We start from the raw sequence: 18601 nt of genomic DNA, 5'->3' as shown, positions 1-18601 counted from the left end.
ATGGCAGATCACGTGATCATATGAAATGAGCAGATTCATCCTCTGAGGCCGTGGCAGGGTTGTTGACCTCGATCAGCAGCCGTCCTCATTCTAATCACAGCTGTTGATCAGACTGTTCTGCTCAGTGAGGATTAACATGGAGATTCTTTTTGCTGGTTGCTCTCTTCTTTAGGATTTTAACATTCCAGGTAGAACACAGGTGGTAACCTTCCTTTACTTACTTAATTAATGAGTTACAATAAAGCTTCTTATTATCAGTTATAATTACTAGTAACTCATTAATAAATGGTGATGGGTTTTACGCTTTACAATAAGGCTCCTTTTACCAGTTATAAATGGTAGTAACTCATTAGTGAGATTAATTAGTAAGGATAGTAGTAACTTGATCTTGCCAAATAGTGAGTCTGCATCACCGTATGAAAACTGTGTTATAAGTTGTTTATAATTGTTTATTCATGATTAATAAAGTGTTAACAACTGAATTAATAACCTAATTATAAAACCAATTATAAATCATTTCAGGCGGTCTCATTGTAAGGTGGTACCTATATATTTTTTTAAACCATTGCAGCAGCTGCATGTGGAGACAATGACATGATGATGTTTTCTGTCAAAAATAAATCAGAAATTAATGAAATAATGACAAGAAATGTGCTTTTCTGCAGCAGCTCAGCTGCGTCCGCCGCCACGCTCACACGACGCAGGCAGTGTGCTCCTGGCACAGTGATGCAGCAGACGTGCAAAACTATAATTCTGCAGCAAATGAAGGCTACTTTTTTTTTTTTTTTTCTATTTTGTTCACTGACTTTGTTCTCAACAGATATGGTGGTCTAACAGTGGGGAACATCCAGAAATCAATCCCAGCATCCTTTGGGAGGAAGATTCCTCCAATGGTTCGCAAAATAGCGGTTCGCAGATCAGCTCAGGTGAGACGGGCACAGGAAGTCAGGGTTGGGCTTACACAGTGTAAATAACAGCTGACAGAGCAACCTCTTGTGTTCAGGTTCTGTATAACAACAAAGGCTACCACAGCATGCCGACATATCTGAACGTCCTCAACAACGCCATCCTGCGTGCCAACCTACCTGTATCCAAGGGCAACCCTGCTGCCTATGGTAACACATACCAGTTACATCATTGACAGTGATGTTAAATGAAGTTGTGTAGTTTTGAGTCAGCTCCTGGTTTGGTTCTTATCATCTACACAATGAGGTTGTTGTGTTGTGTGTGTGTGTGTGTGTGTGTTTCACAGGTATCACACTGACGAACCACCCAATGAATCGAACCAGCGCCAGCCTGTCTTTGGACTACTTGTGAGTTGCTCCTCAGCACTAGGAGTATCACCTTAGAAATATTATAAAGGACTGAATCACCACTTGGGGGCTTATTTCTGTAGCTGTAGTTAATCGCCGATATCAGGGAACAAGTCTCAACAACAAAAACATGACAGTGTTTGTGGATTTTAGACAATTTCCAGGCTTGTTGAACTAAACTTATCCATAGTTAACTTTGTTTCCAGCAGTAAAGTTTTACAAAGTAACTTCTTTTCAATTCAGGATTTTACACTCCTGAAAAAATTAGGGGAACACTTAAATCACACATCTTGATGATCTTGATGAATGAATGATCCAAGTTGAAAATCTTTGCTGATGTTCATTGTATAATTTGTTGAAAACAAAATGACGTAACAACAGTCAGTGGAAACCATAATCATCAACCCACTGAGGGCTGGATTCACAATCACACTGAAAATCAAAGTGAAAAATTGAAATCACAGGCTGATGTGGCTCAGTAGTGTGTATGGCCCCCGTGTGCCTGTTTGCACTCCCGACAACATCTGGACAATCTCCTGATGAGTCGGCTGATGGTGTCCTGGGGGATCTCCTCCCTGACCTGGATCAGGGCATCAGTGAGCTCCTGGACAGTCTGTGCACATAGGTGCTCACATGAGGGCCAGTCAATGGCATCAGTGCCTTCATTATTCAGGAAGTGCCTACACACTCTGGCCACATGAGGCCGGGCGTGGTGCTGCACCAGGAGGAACCCAGGGCCACTGCACCAGTGTCAGGTCTGACAGTCGCTCTGAGGATTTCATCCTGGTACCTAACAGCAGTCAGGGTACTGCTGGCTCTGACATGGAGGTCTGTGCGACCCTCCAAGGATCTGCCTCCCCAGACCATCACTGACCCACAAGCAAACCGGTCATGCTGGATGATGTTACAGGAAGCATAACGTTCACCACTTCGTCTCCAGACTCTTTCACACCTGTCACATGTGCTCAGTGTGAACCTGCTCTCATCTGTGAAGAGATCAGTGCACCCGTGGCAGACTTGCCAATTCTGGTGTTCTCTGGCGATGCCAATCGAGCTGCAGGGTGCTGGGCTGTGAGCACAGGTCCCACTAGAAGACATGGGGCCCTCATGCCACCCTCATGGAGTCTGTTTCTGACAGTGTGGTCAGAAACATGAACACCAGTAGCCTGCTGGAGGTCCTGTTGTAGGGCTCTGACAGTGATCCTCCCGTTCCTCCTCACACAAAGGAGCAGGTACCGGTCCTGCTGCTGGGTTGTCCAGCTCTCCTCGTGTAACGGCCTGGTGTAATCTCCTCCATGCTCTTGAGACTGTGCTGGGAGACACAGCAGACCTTCCTGCGGCCGCACATATGGATGTGCCATCCTGGAGGAGCTGGACTACCTGTGCAACCTGATTGGGCTGCAGGCACCTCCTCATGCTACCAGTAGTGACAGGGACACTAGCAAAACACAAAACTAGAGGGGGTTGTCTTGTTTTGCCTCTCCATTGCACCTGTTGTCACTTTCATTTTCACCAAAGCAGGTGAAACTGATTCACAATCACTTGTGTTTCCTAAATGTACAGATTGATATCCCTGAAGTTTAACTGACGTGGTGTTCTACTGTGATGATTAAGTGTTCCCTTCATTTTTTGAGCAGTGTAAAATCCATTTAGACAGAATCATAGATGGATTATCATATATGTTTATTATTGGATTGTTTACATCCCTGCCATGCAGTGGGAATTTCATGTGATCTCTCCTTATATATCCGTACTCTCTGTTCTCTCCTCCTGACCTATCCTGTCCTCTCCTGTCCACTCCCCTGCCTCTCCAGGCTCCAGGGGACAGATGTGGTGATTGCCATCTTCATAATTGTGGCCATGTCCTTTGTGCCAGCCAGCTTTGTAGTTTTCCTGGTTGCTGAGAAATCCACTAAGGCCAAACACCTGCAGTTTGTCAGCGGCTGTGACCCTGTCATCTACTGGCTGGCTAACTACATATGGGACATGGTGAGGAGGATACTTGTGTGTGTGTGTGTGTGTGTGTGTGTGTGTCTGTGTGACTGATGCTAACTGACAGTCATACTATAATATTTTAGTCCCTCCTTTTTCTCATCTCTCCTCAGCTCAACTACCTGGTTCCTGCCACATGCTGTGTTATTATTCTGTTTGTGTTCGACCTGCCGGCCTACACCTCCTCAACCAACTTCCCTGCAGTCCTCTCCCTCTTTCTTCTGTATGGGTAAGACAGAGACAGACACACACACACACACACACACACACACACGCACACTCAAAACCAAGTCCTAACCCTCAAACAGTCATAACTCAAGACTTCACACAGCAATTATGACAAAATTTCACTCAAATGAATAATATTTTCTGACTCTGGATAAATAGGGATGTAATCTGAAACTAATGAAAGTCTCAGAGGCAGACAACCATGAGGATTGTTCTAGTTTTTTAATGTTATTTTTCATTTCCATTGTTTTGGCTTGTTCGCCAAATAAAACCAAAACTGTCCGACTGAAGAAACCCACTAGGAAAGTGAAACGTTTTCTTTTCATAATAGGGGTAAATCCAACCTTTTAATTAAAAAGCATTAAGAGAATATTTTCCATTCTCTGAATAATAATATTTTACTTCAGATGCCATGGCAACATATGCTGGCCCCAGTAGCGATCAATAGCAAGTTCTGCTCGCTGTAATATTTCTGCTGTTGTAAACACAGTACGTGCCCGTATGTGTGTGTGTGTGTGTGTGTGTGTGTGTGTGTGTGACTGATGCTAACTGACAGTCATGCTGCAATATTGTAGTCTCTGTTTTTTTCTCACCTCTCCTCGTGCTGCTGTTGTACGGTGAGAACCAGTAGGCGGAGAAGTTTCATACCACAGTGACACCTGTGCAGCGCATAACTGCAAATGACTAGGAATAAGAAGTCAGAAAGCCTGTGAGCAAAGAACCTTTATTCTTGGCTAAAAGTGGTTAAATGAGAAAGTGAAAGAGTGAAAGAACCACAGCTGCAGACCACACGCCTCCATGCTTTGCCTTCTTTCTGATATATCACCTAGAAAAACAGCAGCATTTCTGTGGCTTGGAATCCAGTCACGATTACTAGTGTGAGATTCAATATGATCTGTATAGCCAGTTTCACAGCATTCAAACTACTTCATGTTAACTGAATTGTTGCATCTTCATGTATTTGTTGTGACCTGAAAAACCAAAAACAAGTGTTCTAAACTTCCTGAAGCTTTGGATGTCCTCAATGATTCTGTTCCCTCTAGGTGGTCCATCACTCCCATCATGTACCCGGCATCCTTCTGGTTCGAGGTTCCCAGTACAGCCTACGTGTTCCTCATAGTCATCAACCTCTTCATAGGCATTACTGCAACTGTTGCCACCTTCCTCCTTCAGCTCTTTGAACATGACAAGGCCAGTTTGACTCTTGATGTTATAACCTCAGATACTGCAGCTTATTCTGAGGTTTTAACCTTAATAACAAGATGAGATGTCACATCACTCTTCACCCCTCCCACATATTTAAGTTTATTTAGAAAATGAATTAAGATAGGGAAAAAAAAACTTACTAAATGTATACAGAGTATTGTGTATTGGCTTCTGTAGCAGTATCAGACATGGACTTTGGATGTTTCTGTATTTACTTCTTCACTCTTTTCTTCTCTAGGATCTGAAAAAAGTCAACAGTTACCTGAAGTCTTGTTTTCTCATCTTCCCCAACTACAACCTGGGCCACGGCCTGATGGAGATGGCCTACAACGAATACATCAACGAATACTATGCTAAAATAGGTAGTTGAGCTCACCCCTATTATTTTCACATCTAAAAGTGTCGACTGTTCTACAGTTAAAGCATGTGCCTGTAAATAAACAGTGTGTTTTCATGGTAATTCAGGAATATGTCACCGAGCACAACAGTGTGCCTCACTGATGTGTTTTTAATAGTGGAAACAATGAAGCTCTGTGGCTCAGAGGAATAAGACATATCAGGCTTTGATACAGATACGGACACAGTACTTGTCGCTAGGATACAGTCATTGTTGTTTTGGGTCTTTTGACAAGGTTTTTGACAGTAAACAGAAAAAGATTGAAACTTTAAAGGGGCAATATGTAAGTAATTTGGTTGAAATATTCAAAAAAATAAGTAACCGTTTTGACATTACGTTTAAGATGTCAGTGTATTGTGTTGCAGAGATATCTACTGCAGTTAGCATGCTAACCAGCTACTCCCAGGAGGAGGGATCAAAGAGTGCATTTCCTTGTGCACATATGCTGCCTGCTATTTGTTTGGAGTGTGACTTCAACAGTTGGCTATTTTATTTATTTTTTTGTTGGCATTTTCAGATCTATTTGATAGTATATTAGTAGAGAGGGGATGGCATGCAGCAGAGGGTAGTAAGGATCAGCCTACCAGGTGAGCTCCAGACGCCCAACAGTCAGCCAGTTCTTACATATTTCCCCTTTAGACCTGCTCTAAGGTCGACCTGTAATTGTGTTACTGTTTTACTTTTGGCACAGACAAATGTTTTTTTTTCAAAGTAAGAAGAATGCTGGGAATGTGTGCTTTCAGGCCAGTTTGACAAGATGAAGTCACCGTTTGAGTGGGACATTGTGACTCGAGGACTCGTTGCCATGACAATCGAAGGCTTTGTTGGTTTCCTCATCACCATCCTATGCCAGTACAACTTCCTCAGGAAACCCCTGTGAGTGATGTGTGTTTCTGAGTGTGTGAGTTGTTGCCATTTTGCAAACAACTAACATCCATCACAGAGAAGTCTATAGCTACAGACACCACCACCTCCACCCACAGCTGCAGAAAATCGACTGTAGTGCAATGCAACCACAATACATTTTGGTTTGGAGTAATGACTTTAATATGACTTATGTTGTCTCAACATGGAAAAGTCAATGCATTGCTTTAATTATTGTCTCTCTCCCCTTTGCTAGAGGCTGTAAACAAATACAGACACATGATTCTGAAATAAACAGATAAAGGACATGGTCCAGATGTGAACATCAGTATTTCTGCAGTAATATGAGGTTTTTGTCCCTGTCACCCAGGTGACACAGTTTGCCATAAATGTCCCGTCACTTCTTCAAATCCAAACACACACACTAACACAGTGCTATGATCGCATTCTTCACTGTGATACCAGGATCTCCACTCGAGGGTTAATCAAACCAGAAAAGTGCATCTTGTCACATCTCATATTCATCAGATTCAGACTTCTTCTTCAGTGCTGAAGTAATCCACCTGATTGTTGTCTGTACAGTGTAAACAGCTGCGGGTGTTTTCATGGTGTAGATGGAGCTGTAGGTAGTTCTGTATAGTTGATATTTAGACTTTCAGCAAGGTTCATCCTCTAAAAGCTTTCATCAGTCTTCACTGGATCTGTTGTAGTGCAGCATGAAGCTCAGCTGATGCTCGTCAGCTGTTACTGATTTATTTGCCTGACTTCACGGAAGACAGGAAGCAGATGAGTTGAAATTAGAAAGTGCATGCAAGTTGGCCAAGACAGCTTTTCAGATTTTTCTATTGCTTTCATAAACACTTCAAACCAACTTTATACTCATTTGCCCTCTCTCCCTTTGCATGCACAAACGAGTAATGCAGTATGGTCCAATGCAATTCTACTGGTATTTACCACTGTAGCACAGCTTTTAATGAGGCTCATTTCAGACTCTTTACTATTAATAACAATAGGATTACACCACAGTTTATGCTTTACTTTTTTGGTTAATTTAGATAGTTTATTTTCTATATTTTGTGAGCACCTTAAATGAGTGGGCATCAGTCTAAAGGCAGAGGAAGTGATACTAATCCAAGGTTGACAAGATGTGTTGTTGGTGTGATGTTTGCTACAGTAGCAGGAGAGTTGTGAGTATCGCTGTCTGCAGCTTGTGTGGTGGCTGTAGCCACAGTTTGCTGTCTTGTTGTTATTATCGCTGTTGTATCAGGGTTTTATTACCATAAACACCTAAAAACCTTTGCTAGCACGGTGGATTTATTTGGATTGATGAATATTTCAAAATGCTGCTGTAGGTAACATTACCTTCTTGTTAGCTTAGCTTTACACCTACAGTCCTTCCCTCTGTCTCTGTTGTTTTGTGTCTTTGTAAAAACAAGTAGTTTTTGGTCTGTTGTGTTTATGATGTTGTGTTTGTGTGTATGCCATTTGTTTGATGACATTTTATAGGATGGGTGTGTTTGTTTTGCCATTCATTTCAAATATCAAGTCTTTTTCCAGCATCACTTACTCCACCTTTAACCCAGAAAATAAAGCAGTCCAGATTCAGATGTAGGCACACCCACTTCCCATGTAAATCCAAATCCAAATATTTTTTGTAATAAATACAGAGATAGTAGTTTTACCTTTACCACTTACTACATGTTCTGCAGAGCAAGGTGAAACCAGCTGTTCATACCTGTTACCTGGTGCATTTTGGGAAATTGGGGTGAGGTAGTGGTACAGTGGATATGTGAAATATGTTTATGTGTGTGTGTGTGTGTGTGTGTGTGTGTCCAGGAGGGTGCCAGTCAGCTGCCAGCCGATAGATGATGATGATGTAGACGTGGCCTGTGAGAGACGAAGAGTGCTGCGAGGAGACGCTGATAACGACATGCTGAAGATCGAGAACCTGACAAAGGTTTAAAGTCAACTTAATATTAAGAAAATCCTTAGAGGCTGCAGGTTTTTTTTTTCAAATTATATACCAATTTGAAAGCAATTGCAAGTTTCACTCAAGCATCGATAGCTCACATTATGTGTCCAATTATGCCAGCACAGAAAATGAATCTACCAGTCATACATATGAAATCCACAGTAGCTGATTTGTAGTTAAGGAGTTTAAATTTCCAAAAGAAAAAGACAGTTAGGTTCCTTTAATGTGCGTCTTTCTCAGGTGTATAAATCCAGGAAGATGGGGCGTATCCTGGCAGTGGACCGGCTGTGTCTGGGCGTCCGGCCTGGTGAGTGTTTTGGACTGCTGGGAGTGAACGGAGCAGGGAAGACGACCACCTTCAAAATGCTGACAGGAGATGAGTGCACCACTGGAGGAGAGGCCTTCATTAATGGAAACAGGTCCGTGCCAGTCTTCATGTGCTCTATTATTATTATTATTATTATTATTATTTTTATTTTTGTATTTCAATTTATATATTTGATTGCAAAGCACTTTGTGACTGGTGTCTGTGAAAAGTGCTATGTAAAATCAAGTATAAAATTGATGAATGTGCAGTAGAATGGTTGGTACTAAGTACTCCTGTGCATATGTGTTTTTGCATTTGTGTGTGTGTGTGTGTGTGTGTGTGTGTGTGTGTGTGTGTGTGTGTGTGCAGTATCCTGAAGGATCTGTTACATGTGCAGCAGAGTATTGGCTACTGTCCACAGTTCGACGCCTTATTTGACGACCTGACAGCCAGGGAACATCTGGAGCTTTACACTCGCCTTCGTGGCATTCCCTGGAAGGACCAGGAGCGGGTAGGTCTCACTCACACACACACACACACACACACACACACACACACACACTTCCACGGGACTGTGTACCATTGACAAAAACTGGGGCTCGTCACGCAGAGAGGAGAGCAGCATTGGCCTGGATCTTTGATGGGTGACGAGCTGTAACTGTAAAGTCTGCTTGTCAAGCTGTCCTTGAGATCAGTTGTGATATTGCACAGATTATAAACATGCACACATATGTAGAAAATAAACTTGCAAATTAGAAAACTTCCACAATTAAAAGGTTTTCTTCCTAAATATTAAGAAGTTGATTTATCCGCTCTGTATGAGATCTGCTGTAAGTTTGAGACGTTTGAGACAGAATATTGTTACAGGAGTAGAGCAACTCCTTTCAGGAATAGATCAGTACATAGGTTATGTGCATAGTGGACGAGAGAGAGAGAGAGAGGGGGGAGAGGTGAGGCTGGCGACTGGAGCAGAGAGTTAAAAGTTAGCAGTATAGCTGTGATCACAGCAGTACAATGCAATAATGTGATGTGTATAGATGTGTATAGAGAGAGAGGGAAAGAGAGAGAGATTTTTTGAAGGGGGTTTGCAGTACTTCAGTTCTTCATTCAGAGTCTCATCAGTAATGATTTAAGCCGAGTGCTCCTTTCAGAGCAGCTGTGAGAGCTGGCAGGACTCCTTCCTAGAGAGGTACGAGTTCCTAATTTTAGCTAGTATCTAACTGCAGGTTCCTCCAGAGCGTGGTGCATGAGGTGAGTTGTGTATTTGGCCAGGTGATTCTGCAGGGTTGGACTAAACTGGGTGAAAGCCTCCTGTAATTCTCTCTCGCCACCAAAAACTTTGGTTTGTGCCTTGGTCCAAGAGCAGCTCAAAGGTCAAGTCTTGTTGGAAATGTCGTAAGCAAACTGGTGGAATGAAGGTGGTACAAGGTTTCAGGGTAGAGGGAGCAGGTGCGCTGGCATTCTTATGACAACAGCCAACTTTGATCGAGGGCTCTAAGCATTCCATGTCAGTGGAGAGGAAGAGTGGCTTAATGAGAAGGAGTTGTGAGGGGGTAGTTCAGCCATTTGAGAGGAAAGGTTTTGCTTTTGATTACTTGCAGCCCAGACGGGAATGTCGGTGCTTATGGCTTGTTGTCATATACCAGCAAACACACTCTCAGGTCCAGGCTGAACAAGTTTCTGGTCATGTTCTCCAATAAGAAGTTGAGTAATGTTTACAGTTGAGTAATAGTTAAGATACAGATTTTCAAGACTCACTGGACTGAGTTTCCTCCTGAGGGGTGAGATGTTTGACATGGCACTCTTGCAATAGGTTCTCAATTTCCTGGTCATAGATGGTGGCCGGTTCAGGCCTACGGGACAGAGAAAGGCCATCGACACTGACTTGAGGGGGAGGAGTTTGCAACACTTCACTTCTCCCAGCCCTTTACCTCTGTCCCACTACTCCCTAACATTACCCTTCATTCCCCTCTAGGTGGTGCAGTGGGCATTAGAAAAGCTGGAGTTGGCCAAGTATGCAGACAAGCCTGCTGGCACTTACAGTGGGGGAAACAAACGCAAGCTTTCCACTGCCATCGCACTGATTGGATACCCCTCACTCATCTTCCTGGTAAGAAGTTTGACCTTACTATATCCTGCATCAGTAAACAGAGTCGGCATTAGTACAAAATGAGAAATGGTTTAATTTTACCAATCTTTCATTTTCTGAACATGATCCTGTTGGGCCTTGGTTGTTTATCAATTTCTCAGGCATCATAAATTAAGAAAATATTAATATTAAATAATAACTTCAAAAAGAATTCGAGTTTTTGGGGGCACCAGCCAAAAATAGGTGAGAATAGCCAATATTGATTCAGTCTTAAATTATTACTATTAATCTGGCATGCACACCAGTATCCTGCTGGAGGTCATGTTGTAGAGCTCTGGCAGTGCTCCTCCTGTTGCTCTCCTCGTGTAACGGCCGGTCTCCTGGTATCTCCTCCACGCTCTTGAGACTGTGCTGGGACACACAGCAGACCTTCCTGCGGCTGCATGTATGGATGTGCCATCCTGGAGGAGCTGGACTACCTGTGCAACCTGATTGGGCTGCAGGTACCACCTCATGCTACCAGTAGTGACAGGGACACTAGCAAAACACAAAACTAGAGGGGGTGGTCTTGCTTTGGCCTCTCCATTGCACCTGTTGTCACTTTAATTTGCACCAAAGCAGGTGAAAGTGATTCACAACCAGTTGTGCTTCCTAAATGTACAGATTGATATCACTGAAGTTTAACTGACTTGGTGTTCTATTGTGATGATCAAGTGTTCCCTTCATTTTTTTGAGAAGTGTATATATCTGATTTTGTGCATCAAATAGTTTTAGTCATGAATCTACACAGAGTTGTATGCATGTGGCCCCAGGTAGTGTGTCATCTCAACACAAGTGAAGTCCCATCAGTTAATAGAACAGTGTTCAAGAGATGATCTGCTCAGCCAACTCAACATGAAGTCTGGGAGTCTTGACCCTCCAGAAGTTCACATGCACCATGCTAAACTAAAACGCTTGTGTTTTTCTATGGCTATGTGTCTCACTCACTCAGCACTGAGCTTTCAGTGTTTCAGTAGAGCACAGTTCTTGACTTTTCTGACCTCTGAGATGAATAAAACGTCACACAAATGACACACACACAAGATTTGTCCGGGCAGTGTGAGAGCGTGTTTGCATAATGTAAACCAAAAATGCAACATTATATTACAGGTACAATTACATTGATAATTTTGTCAATACCTGTTATTGGGAATCATGAGAAGGTTTCAGAGTGATGGAGCCCCAGAGCATCCCTGTAACCAGAGCAACAGCATGAGAGGGAGAGGGGAGAGAGTTGTTTTTCACTGCACTGTGTGAGAAAGTGGACATTTGAAGATAGATAAATGATGAAACTGTTTTTGAATTATCGATGATTCCCAGACCAGTAACGTTACTGTTACTTACACTATTCAAGCTGTGACTATTACCAGTTTTTTTTTTTTTCAACTCTCGTTCCAAATTCATCCCAAAATGAATTTACATCCTTCCTGATCCTGTCTTTATCGGCCCTGGGACGACGGGAGCACGGGCCCTGCCCCAGGTTGGTCAAACTTATTAAATGAAGGCAAAATCAAAGTTACCCAAACCATCGGTTGTAAACAGCCACTGCAGTTGATGCACCAGCAGCATTCTTGTGAAATGATGGATTCATCCCAGCACTTCAGCCTGACCTCCATCTTGGCTTCTCCTTGGTGATGTAACAGGGTTCTGAGGTGGACAAATACAAGAATAAGACTCAAACTGTCACAAACTGTCACACTTTATACATTTTTGGATTTGATTGACATTTTCTTGTTTATGTCGTAGAAAGGCAACAAGAACTTCAATGAGAGTAAAGTCTAAATATTCTGTAGCTATCCTTTAAGTTTGTGGGGTTTTTCAGGATGAGCCCACCACTGGGATGGACCCAAAGGCCCGCAGATTCCTCTGGAATTTAATCCTGGACATCATCAAGACCGGACGCTCGGTTGTGCTGACATCACACAGGTGAGACATCTCACCTCTCACATGCTGGGGCTTATTTTAACTTCTCTTTCACCAGTGTACTTACATATTATTTCATGCTGTCCTCTGCAGCATGGAGGAGTGTGAGGCTTTGTGCACCAGACTGGGCATTATGGTGAATGGCAGGTTTAAATGCTTGGGCAGCATCCAACACCTGAAGAACAGGTGAGGAACACAAAGATGTTGTTTGTCTTTTGTAGAACGATCTCATCTGCTTCCTTTAAACGGAGTTTGATATGATGAACAGCTGACAATCACTTCCTGCTAAATGGTAAATGGATTATACACAAACATAAAAAACAAGTGCAATGGTGAACACAACCACTAGATATACGCCATGTAGAAGCCATAGAGAGAGTGTGAACAAATGCACGCCCAGCAAAACTAATATAATGCGTACACTCAAAATGACTGTGTAATATATTTAAACATGTGGAATGATGTTGTGGTTCTGATGTTTGAAGGAAATGTATGTAGTTTGCTCCATGGATTGAATGTTCCCCATTACAATAATGTAGTTGCAAGTTTATATGTCATTCTTACACAGAATGGATATTAGCATTCCACCACAAATTCTATATAAAAACCAAGAAGCTTTACAACAGTTCTTCATCTTCTTATAGTGAAACCCAAGAATCTAACTAATTTCCCTATAACTCCTCAGGTCAAAAGCAGATAGCGAACCACTGTGTCGACCTGGAGACGAACCACTCTCATGATTTGTGTCACTACATTAAAGCTTTTCATAGATAATGTAACTGCAGCCATGAAAGACGTCGTGGAATATCTTGTTCCAAACAACTATACTGTGATGTACCAGAGAATCGTTGAGGAGAGGCTGATGCTCCAGGGAATGAAAAATGGCTTCATTTTGTTCATGAAATGTGCTGAACTGAAAAATCTTTTCGGAGCAGAAATTGATTTACATGCCATGAGATGCTGAGCAAGAAGGTTCTGGAAACATCTTCTGGATTTGGTCCATTTTATTAAAGCTCCCAACTATGAATCTCACAGTTCCTGGTTGGAACCCAGTTACTTTTCTAATATAAGAAACAATCAAATATCAATAGACAGAGTCTTATTATTACAAACTGGAGATTTTGCCTATATTCTCCAGTTTGCCTGGTGTCCATTGGTTGACCCTCTGGAGCTGACCCTCTGACCCATGGTCTGGTTGTGCATCTCTGTGACATGCTAAAAGCAATGAACTTCTTTGCTGGCTAGTGACTGATGTCAGACCAGTTATGTCCGATAAAGTGCAATGGATGAATTTAGGGTCTACCTGAAGTCTGATTGTTTGTTATAGTATAGTATAGTATAGTCAGTATGTGTTTGTGAAACCGGCTCTTCGTGTCTGTCTGTTGTCGGTTTCACACTTAGTGTCTCTTCTGCTTTAAAAGTTGCAAAGTGTAATGTGCTTCTGTTTTAAGAAAATGAGAATGTACATACAAAACATGACTGAGGACCCGTGCCAACTATTTGTTCTATGTTATATTATAGTTATGTTATCATGTGATGTTGCCATATCTGAAAACCCAAATTAAGTGCAAGACAAAAACAAACTTGCCATCATGTTCGTGTGATCATGCTCCAGGTTTGGGGACGGTTACATGATCACAGTGAGGACCAAGACCAGCTCCAATGTGAAGGAAGTGGTTCGATTCTTCAACAGAAACTTCCCGGAGGCCGTGCTGAAGGTAGATCGCCACTGACCATCACAAACTGAAGTCTCAGCTCCACCTCTTTGACCACTTCTGAAGTTAGGTGGAGTCAGGCACTGCCAAGATGGAGACAATGCCTCACTCTGAGCTTCAAAACTGCTCTTCACGTCACGGAGGCTACGTCCATCTTTACTTACAGTCTATAATCTCACCCTCGGGTGTTTAAATCCAAAGGGTGTTTATCACTCTCCAAATTTAACCTAGCCGACCAAATGTTTAAAAAACCCCAAGGGTTAAGTGATTTTAGTTTTCTTGTCCGATGAAAAGCATCTTGTTAAACAAGATATTTTGGTCGGGGCCTGTTTGATAAGGTTTTTGAATTTCATATTTCCAGGAGTGCTTTGCAATCAGCAGAGTGAAGTTTTTAAATGCCTGGAAGAGATTAAACTCTCCCTTTTTTTTGACTCATGTCAGACATTAATCCACTTTTTGTCATGTTTGCAGGAGCGTCACCACACCAAGGTCCAGTACCAACTGAAGTCTGCATGGCTCTCTCTGGCTCAAGTCTTCAGTAAGATGGAGCAGGTGGTGGAGGTGCTGGGCATCGAAGACTACTCTGTCAGTCAGACCACTCTGGACAACGTGAGTCAAAGCTCACGCTCGGTCCTTCAGCAAGGAACCGTGGCGTCCAGGTGGAGATAAACAACTTTCTTTTTCTGCTCAGGTGTTTGTCAACTTTGCCAAGAAGCAGAGTGACAACTTGGAGCAGCAGGAGGCGTTACCCCCCGTCGGTGCACAGTCCCCCCTGCAGCACATCCTGAACTTGCTGAAGTCTCGGCCCGCCAACACAGAGCTCAACGCTCTGATCAGCGAGGCACCGGAGGAGCTGGATAGCGACGATGATGAAGGTCTGATCAGCTTTGAAGAGGAAAGGGTGAGTGGATCACACCTGGCGTTTTTTTTTTTAATTTTCTATTTGTTATAACATTTGTAAATTTTGTATTAAAATGAGGTACAGAAGAAGTACACAGATACAGGTATAGAGGGATTTAGGTGCAGCAGCATCTTATTGTTGGAACAAAAAGGAAACATTTCAAAAAGACTGGAGGACACTTTCAGTTTTTCTGAGCATAACAGTCTCATGTTATCCAGAGCTGTTTATCCCTGTCTGTCCCTAGTTAACGGTTCAGTTAGGGGTGATAGCAGTCTATAAAAAGGCTAATGTTGTGGGGCACCATTATGAACGCAAATATAGCTGGGTAATTATCGGTGGCCTCTATCAAATGGGACTTCTGGTCTCTTTCAGAAAAAAATGGCAGACCTGTAAGTACCTGTAAAGATCATGTTTAACCAGTACAAACCTTTAAGTTATCAAATTCCCAATAGGTACAATCTTACAGAACACCATCATCCTGTATCTGTGATAGTACGATGCTGGTGTGAAGTGTGAATCATAAGCCAGACACTAAGTAGTTTCAACTCTCTTTGAAGATGCAATTTCTTACAGTAAGAATCTGTAACTTTTCCACTTTAAAATGTCTCAAAGCATCTAGACCTTTGTTCTATATGTTGTTGAGTTCTTACATTTTCACAAATGTTTCCATCAATTCTCCAACCAGAGAAATCTGTGATTTTAATCTTGGTAACGTTTCATTGGTCGCCTGTCAGTGACATCATATCCTCTATGATCATGTGTCAGTGTGTTTGCCTGACAGAAGCTCAACACTGACTTTTATCTAGTTTTAAGCCACATACACTTTTTACACCTTGGTGGTTTTCAGCTCTATATTTGAACCAGATGAAGGATTTTAGTCGTCGGACGTCTGGATCTGAAGTTATCAGAGAAACAAGCTGAGGAAATGTTAGACAGCTCAGCTCCCAGCTGCTGGAGACGTCCTGTCCTGTGTCACTGAAGAGCGTCAGTGAATCTCTGAGTTTTAAAGTTAAACTGCTTCATGATGTTTCTACTGTGGATAATTCAGCTGCTGGTAAAAACCTGCTGAACATCTGCTTCATAAATTATCAGAGAAACAATCAGAACAAAGGTTAGCATCAATGTCAGCTCCAACTCTTCCCTGAGTCTCTGTCCTCCGTACAGCGTCGCTCAAACACTGACTTTAAATGTCAAACTGCTTCATTCAGTGTTTTTAACAGTGAGAATCACTGGGTCTGTTTGATTTCCTGAACCACTCACACTGAAGGAATCTAAACGGGGAGGAGCTTATGGTAATAGTGGTGAAGATAACAACTCTCATGATCCCACACTACTTCCTGACATCAACAAACACGGTCTTTTGCTATTGTTTTGATTGAGAGAGCCCTAGAGGCAAAAGTTACAGACTGTGTGTTTAACCACCTCTACCCATACCTTAACTGAGAGACACACAGACATACATTGAACTATTTCCATTTTTCACGCCAATAATGAATTTCAAAGCTGCTGAGCTGATGTTATTCGACTATTTTTTGCAAAAGAAACTAATGACATTGCACTTGATAGATAAGGTTAGATTCTCAGAATAGAACAAGAGAATTTATGATGCTTGCTCCTGTTTGTAGTTGAAACATGTGAAATAACTGAAATACTGTAAACAATGAAGTGGCAGTGAATATACAATTACTAAAAGAAGTTCAAATGGCAGCAAGTTAACGCCACAAACACACACCCCCCCACCCCACCTCCCATTTTTAACTCATGTTGAAAAGGTGGAGGTAAAATATCCTGAAGAAACTTTGACATCATCTCCTCCAGAGCTAGACAGCGTTACAAACTGAATCACAGACTGATGAGTACAAAACAAAACTAATAGAGTGTGACATGTAAATTTGTCTTCTTTGAATTCTTATCGCAAGATAACCATTATTATATATATATATATATCTGTGTGTATGTCTGTGTGTGTCTTGGCAGGTGCAGCTCTCCTTCAACACAGACACACTCTGTTGAAATGAGCCACTCACTGAGCAGAGAGACGAGCAGCGTCGCAGAGCGGGGAAATCCAAACCCATGAGCTCTGAGGCCTGGAAGGAGAACAGAGCTGCTTATTTAACCCTAAGGAAGACCAAACCCCTCTGCACCATGGGACATGGGACCAGTAGTTCAGTATTTCAGCCTCAAATTCTTCATCCCAGGAGGAATGAGGTGGTTTCGGTCAGATCACATGACCTGCAGGTAGAGACGCAGCAGCAGCAGTGCTTGCATTTGGATTGAAACTTTATCCTGGAATGTTTCCATATTCATTTTATTTGAGAATGTATCACACTAGACGGCTGAGGAATACAGGAGCCTTTGCTAGCGACTGAACATATAATAGGTGATATGTTAAAAGCCAAGTGTCTGGCACCATAGGTCCCATCTGAGCTGGTTGTACACACTCCCTGCCAGAGGGCCTCATTTACAGTTGATAGACTACACCCGACTTGCCTGAGAGCATACTGTGATGAAACTGATTCCCACTGGTAATGTAATACAGTCTATTTTTCTGTGGCGAGAAGAGTGATTTATTTTGGATATAGAAGCAGCTACGGACTGAGGCCTGTGATTTATTTTGCAATAACAGAAGATTTAGTGAAAAGCAACTTGGAAAGTGACAGGTGTGGACGTGTGGGAGCTGTCGGCCTTTTCTTTGGACTGCCTGTCAGAGACACAGAGGGGAATGTACGTGGTTATGGTCCTTCTAACAACTTGTTCGGACACTGTACAATTTGGTCTGTTTCTACTGAAGGCTCTCTTTTGTGCTTTTAACATATCATTAAGTGGTGGACTCCTCTGTAAACTGGGCACAGTGTATAATAATAGTAACTCCATTCCCATTGAAGGTAACAGCATTCTAACGGTCTGACACTGAAGTGAACTCTGCTCATGTTCCCTGACAATGACTGCAACACCATCACTGTGATACTAAAGAGAGCTCTCTGTTGTTTTAACACGGGTACAGGATGTGTTTTATGATTTGCAGATGATCTTGTTTTTTTTGTTTGTTTGTTTGTTTGTTTGACTCAAGACGTGCAAAATATCCACACTTACAAACACGTTAATGTTCCTCTGACTTTATGTTGGCATGTGGTTTTGACCGGTCTCTCTCACGGGTTTTGTGATAGTTTGAGTTGTAACCTGTCCTGTCAATACAGTTACTGTTTCACTACTTCTTTCACTGCTCTTCGGAGTCATGTTTCCATGATTGTTATGGCACTGATGGACCTTTTTCAGAATTGAAGGGGTTGTCATTAAACAAGAAAATCTAAGCTGTCATTTATTTGTTCTCTGAGAATGTTGGTCTGGAAGAATATTTTAATGACTTCTATTATAACATACAGTCCAAACAAAAAAATTATTTTTGCAAACTTAAGACTTTGAGTTTAATTTGGATCTTTCTGTGACTAGAACAAAGTCAAAGTGTAGAACTTGTTTTCATTAAAACGATGACAAGACCAGGTCGAAACCTGAGGCGTCATCAGATTCACATTTAGCGTTGAAGCTCCTGTATGAACTTTGCTTTGTGTTGGATGCTTGTGCTTTTATTTTGCTGTGTGAAAATGCTACAGTGACCCTCCACCCCAATTCTGATTTCGACTCAAATGCCCCCCCC

At 42.2% G+C, this 18601-nt stretch overlaps 1 protein-coding gene across 1 annotated transcript in view; it reads left to right on the top strand.

The window, feature by feature from the left end:
* abca2 (ATP-binding cassette, sub-family A (ABC1), member 2) overlaps positions 1-18257 on the top strand; it is a 104297-nt gene extending 86040 nt beyond the window's left edge. The window contains exons 32-49 of the mRNA XM_087171613.1: positions 821-926; positions 1004-1115; positions 1253-1313; positions 3128-3302; positions 3419-3534; positions 4577-4724; positions 4978-5101; positions 5880-6012; positions 7837-7957; positions 8213-8391; positions 8649-8790; positions 10255-10389; positions 12230-12333; positions 12424-12516; positions 13946-14048; positions 14517-14654; positions 14737-14946; positions 16924-18257. Coding sequence (XP_087027739.1) covers positions 821-926; positions 1004-1115; positions 1253-1313; positions 3128-3302; positions 3419-3534; positions 4577-4724; positions 4978-5101; positions 5880-6012; positions 7837-7957; positions 8213-8391; positions 8649-8790; positions 10255-10389; positions 12230-12333; positions 12424-12516; positions 13946-14048; positions 14517-14654; positions 14737-14946; positions 16924-16959 — 2236 coding nt within the window. The 3' untranslated portion in view covers positions 16960-18257. The remainder of the gene's footprint in view (positions 1-820; positions 927-1003; positions 1116-1252; positions 1314-3127; positions 3303-3418; positions 3535-4576; positions 4725-4977; positions 5102-5879; positions 6013-7836; positions 7958-8212; positions 8392-8648; positions 8791-10254; positions 10390-12229; positions 12334-12423; positions 12517-13945; positions 14049-14516; positions 14655-14736; positions 14947-16923) is intronic.
* The last annotated feature ends 344 nt before the right edge of the window (positions 18258-18601 follow it).

Source organism: Seriola lalandi, unplaced genomic scaffold (genome assembly GCF_002814215.2).
Source record: "Seriola lalandi dorsalis isolate HSWRI2012SDOR001 ecotype SW California unplaced genomic scaffold, Sedor1 jcf7180002054883, whole genome shotgun sequence".
Lineage (NCBI taxonomy): Eukaryota > Metazoa > Chordata > Actinopteri > Carangiformes > Carangidae > Seriola > Seriola lalandi.
Note: the sequence above shows the minus strand (reverse complement) of the source record. Positions and strands in the feature narration are given on the sequence as shown.